Raw genomic sequence first — 4,823 nt, forward strand, 5'->3', positions numbered from 1 at the left:
GACTTTTGCGTTTTTAATGTCGCCATCATAATAATACAGCTAAGTGAAGCTTGATTGGAGCCGGTAGAGGCCTTCTAATTATATAAAAATAATGAAAATACTAATGCTTATAATTTCATTTTATATTATATGAATGAAGACATATGATGCAAATACTGTGGTTGACAACAGTTTCCCTAAAAGGTTATAGTTTTTAACATTTGTTTCAAGTAGGCTATATGGTATAACCAAAGACAACTGTTAACCTACTAATTGTAATTATTATTATTATTATTATAAGACTAATTATCGTAACAGTAATAATAATAATAATAATTAAACTGCTCACATGTGATTTGAAATTATCCTTTTTAGGCGAGGCACATTTTTTCTTTTATAATTGACAACATTGGGGAACCACATAATCAGGATGCTGGACATGATGCCATCATGACCGTTTTACGGGGTTTGAATTAATTAGAAAGCCTGGCCAAAAAAAAAAAAGGAACAGTCCCCCAAACGACGCCCTGACAGCTGGTTTAGCCAATCTGTCCAGGAAGAGATTTATTCCCTATCAGCAGGGACAGCGGAAGTTAACCCACTAAACTCTTAGTTTACACAGGTTTAGGTTAAAATACAAATCGAAGAAAAAAAAGTCTAAATGTTTTATTCTCATGAAACATTTTTACCGACTGCTCGTAGTATTTATTTCCTACCTGATGTCTGACCTCTGCTGCCTCTTGTCTCCGCAGTGTGAAATGGAGGAGTCCAGCTCTCAGAAGTTGGTGTGGGACGGGGACGCCAAAGCGGTCCAGCAGTGTCTGACCGACATTTTTACCAGCGTCTTCACCACATGTGACATCCCAGAAAACGCCATTTTCGGGCCTTGTGTGTTGAGTCACACGTCGTTGTATGACAGCATCGCCTTTATAGCTCTGAAATCCACCGACAAACGCACAGCACCTTATATCTTCAGGGTGAGTGAATCTTTATTGCTGTTTTGTGGATACTAATTGCAATTTAATGCAAGCCCTAGTATGTCTATTTTTATCAATAAGCTCCCTATTTTCTTTACCAGTTATTAATTAATCAGGCCTGTCAAAATGTCTTTATTGCATATCTTGCTTTGCAGCTCCAAATTAAGCCAATATTTATTACAAATGTTATATTACACATATCATATGAAGCAATAAGCTGACATTTTGAGGAAAATCCCCATGCCTGAGCAGCAATGCTCAAAAGCCATGTTGGTAGATCTTTACAGTCTCACTTAAAATAAGATTGAGTCAGGGAACTGTTCCCTTTTTTCTTAATACATAAGGACATAATCTGCCAAAGCATTGGAGATAATTTTATTTAATGAAAAGCCATTCATTTAAATAATTGTCAATAATAATTAAATCTGTCACACTACTACAGCGGTTTAAATTATTATATTTATTTAAATAAACAAAGATACAAGTTGATATAAGATTTTTAGGGATAAAATATTTGCCAGATAATTAATTTGAGCTGAAGTAATAACTCAACGTGTTTGTATTTGTTGTAAAGGTGGACACATCGGCGGCCAACAGCACCTCGGAGGGCTTGATGTGGCTTCGGCTGGTCCAGTCGGCCAGGGACAAAGAGGAGCAGAACCTGGAGGCCTACGTGAAGAACGGCCAGCTCCTGTACCGCTCGCTCCGCCGGATTGAGAAGGACGAGGAGCTGCTGGTCTGGTACGGAAAAGACCTCATCGACCTGCTGCTGCTCAGCCCCAGCAGTGTCCCTGCCAAGAGCAAAGGTGAGAAAACTGATACCCTATCATCAACATCCATGATCACTGTTTCAACCAACGCAATGAAATCTTTGGTTCTCTATCGTCTTTCTTTTGTGCAATCTAACAACACAAAACACCTTTGCAAGATAGCTTCAGGATGATCGCTTTTCGTCAGAACTCATTTCCAAATCTTTTCTTTGCAGGTTCCTCGCACTATTCATGCCCGGACTGCAGCCAGAGATTCCAGTTTGAGTTCCCGTTCTTGGCCCATCTCCGGTTCCGTTGCACCAAAAGATTGCAGAGCATCACGGGGGCAGAAGAGGAGCCAAGCAAAGAGAGCACGGAGCGACCAAACACATCTCCGACCAGGACCAGCCCAAAGCTGGGCCGTTCCGAGGGCTTCAGCAGCCCCCAGGACAGCAGCAAACCCTCCACAGACTTTCATAACCTGGCCAGGGATCTGGAGAACAACCGGACCAGCCCTCCGAGCGACAAGGAGGCCGAGATCTGCAGCGAGAGCTCGGGGAAGAGGAAGTTCTCGGAAATAGATGACAGGGAGAGCCGAGGGCCCAGCCTTTTACAGTCCAAGTCTAAAGATGAGCTTGCCACATCTGCACAAAACTACAGAGGGGCGTACGGCCTGGAGGAGAACCGCAAGTCCTACTCCCCGCCTGGTTCCACTGAACTCGGTCAGGGCAAGCGCAGCGCCTTCACTGAGGTCAAGAAATCTCCACAGAACCTCAAACACCACAGCGGCAACAAAAACCTCCAGAGCTCCAACTCTGAAAACAAAGATGGTAGTCGTCCTAGCAGCAATCCATCAGAGAAGCACCTCAACATCAGGCAGGTGCTGTCCGAGACCCAGCCGCCCCAAACCTCACACATGGGCAGCGCTTTTACCTCTGTTACCCAGCAAGGAGGAAGTGGTGGCGAGAGGAAGAGCGCCTTCAGCCAACCGTCTCGCTTCTCCCAGATCTCGCCGCTGGTTATGCCGACTAAACTGCTGGACTGCCACCCAGCGGTGGGCGACACCATCTCCTCCAGCAGACTCTACCAGGCAGACCACCTTGCCGCCAAGTTACGGAGCGCAGAACTGGGCGCCAACTGCCCCGTGCCAAGCATGGCCAAGCAGAACCCCTTTGTCTACGCCACCACCTTCTGGCCCAAGAACTCCGGGGCTATTCAGCTCCAGATGCCCTCGGCTCTCACCCTCCTGCCGCCTTCCTTCACCTCCCTCTGCCTGCCGGCGCAGAACTGGTGCGCCAAGTGCAATGCGTCCTTCCGTATGACCTCGGACTTGGTTTACCACATGCGATCCCACCACAAAAAGGAATTCGCCATGGAGCCTATGGTCAAGCGTCGACGCGAGGAGAAACTCAAGTGCCCCATTTGTAATGAGTCCTTCCGGGAACGGCATCACCTGTCACGTCACATGACCTCCCATAACTGACTTTTAAAGACTAGAAAGGGAGGGACTTTTTTCTAACAAGGAGGGACTGTGACCCTGCCTGGATTTAAGCACTCCGACTGGAGAAAATCCTGATAAAAAAACAAAAACACCCCTTGCACTCGTTTTCACTTTGGACTATGATCTTCTAATTCCTGTTCGGTCTGTTTACTTTTCCTCCCATGTACAAAATGTCATGTTTTGGGTGTATGCAAATGCATTTGACTTCGAAAAGTGATCTATTTATGAAGCACTTGAACGTTTGGGAATAAGGGAAGATTTAAATATGTGTAAATGTACAGTAAGTTGTATTTTATATCATATAATGCAAATATAGAAGAAGAGACGAAACACAAACGTAGTCACATGTCATGGTTTACAGAGCAGCACGTTTTTTCATGTCTACGAAGAATGTGGACACAAATTGGGATATTATGTCAGACTATATTTCAGAGTGCATGTAATATTAAATAATATTGATTTAAGATGCAGTCTATACATGAACATGTAAATAACTGGTTTTATTTGAAATACAAAGTGTAATATTTTGTGTCAGTGGGGAATAGTTTCAGTGTTTCTTCCTTTTACGGGAATTTACTACTTGATAGTTTATCTAATCACGTTGAATGCATTGACAATAAAATAGCTTTATTTTCAACTATGACCTTGGATTGTTTATTTTAAACTGCAACTGATGAATATGATCTCTTGACTATTGACAACTCTAGTTTCTCATTTTGCATTTTTAAAGCAAAAGTGACATAACAGTGTTATATATATCTAAAATATGCACAAAGCCCAAATTTCACCTAATTTAAAGTAATTTTTTAAATGTTGAAATATATTGCATTTCATTATTGCCAACCTTCAATATTAGGCATATACAACTCTGTTTGCACAGTCCAAATAAAAATAATGAAAACTAGTGCTACCTGAATTAATGCTAAATATGGTTAATGTTTATGTACATCTCTATTTAAACTACAAAACAATAGCTGGACCATTTTATCAATTTATCGCCATAATAATTATAATACTACATTATGTTTCCTTAACTGCTTCATATTATTATTCATATTATTCTTCATATTATTCATATTATTCATATTATTATTCATATTATTATCATTATTATTCATATTATTATTATTATTACATATGCCTTCAATACACGTGGATCCATGAATCCCTATGATGTGTTCCCCTGAGAGCCGAGGTCTCGAATAGGGGAAAGTACAAAAATGAAAAGATTTCACATTAAAACATTTTATATGACGAAAGAGGTTTAAGTATATCGCCACGGTGTGCAGTTTCTATATGACAAAGAAGAAAAATAAACGGGAAATGTTTGTCTTTTGAACAGAGTGCATTACAAGCCAGTTTACTTTACACAATAAAAACATTCTGTAGTTGGGATGTATTGATGGCTTTAGCATTATATTGCAATCGATTACCCTTGCAGAAATAGCATTGCAGACCGGAAGATGCACACAGAGGCCAGGATTTAAAAATAAATAAATATATACATACAGTTTCATTTTCCAAAAAATAACAAATGCTTTTTTCACGTGTTCGGATCAGGGGGTCACAGGTTCAAACCCCACTGCAGTCTGCATGTCGTTGTGTCCCTGGGCAAGA

At 41.3% G+C, this 4,823-nt stretch overlaps 1 protein-coding gene across 1 annotated transcript; it reads left to right on the plus strand.

The window, feature by feature from the left end:
* Positions 1 to 714: 714 nt before the first annotated feature.
* prdm8b (PR domain containing 8b) lies at positions 715 to 3,849 on the plus strand. The gene is made up of 3 exons (XM_010791088.1): positions 715 to 956; positions 1,531 to 1,762; positions 1,942 to 3,849. The coding sequence occupies exons 1-3, from the start codon at positions 738 to 740 to the stop codon at positions 3,186 to 3,188; spliced, it is 1,698 nt and encodes a 565-aa protein (XP_010789390.1). The 5' UTR covers positions 715 to 737; the 3' UTR covers positions 3,189 to 3,849.
* The last annotated feature ends 974 nt before the right edge of the window (positions 3,850 to 4,823 follow it).

Source organism: Notothenia coriiceps, unplaced genomic scaffold, assembly GCF_000735185.1.
Source record: "Notothenia coriiceps isolate Sejong01 unplaced genomic scaffold, NC01 NC01_scaffold00035165, whole genome shotgun sequence".
Lineage (NCBI taxonomy): Eukaryota > Metazoa > Chordata > Actinopteri > Perciformes > Nototheniidae > Notothenia > Notothenia coriiceps.

Excerpts from the sequence above, each read along its gene's own strand:
- prdm8b (XM_010791088.1), top strand. The coding sequence starts at position 738 with ATGGAGGAGTCCAGCTCTCAGAAGTTGGTGTGGGACGGGGACGCCAAA. Across the intron at positions 957-1,530 it reads CAGCACCTTATATCTTCAGG|GTGGACACATCGGCGGCCAA; the intron begins GTGAGTGAATCT and ends TTTGTTGTAAAG. Across the intron at positions 1,763-1,941 it reads TGTCCCTGCCAAGAGCAAAG|GTTCCTCGCACTATTCATGC; the intron begins GTGAGAAAACTG and ends TTTTCTTTGCAG.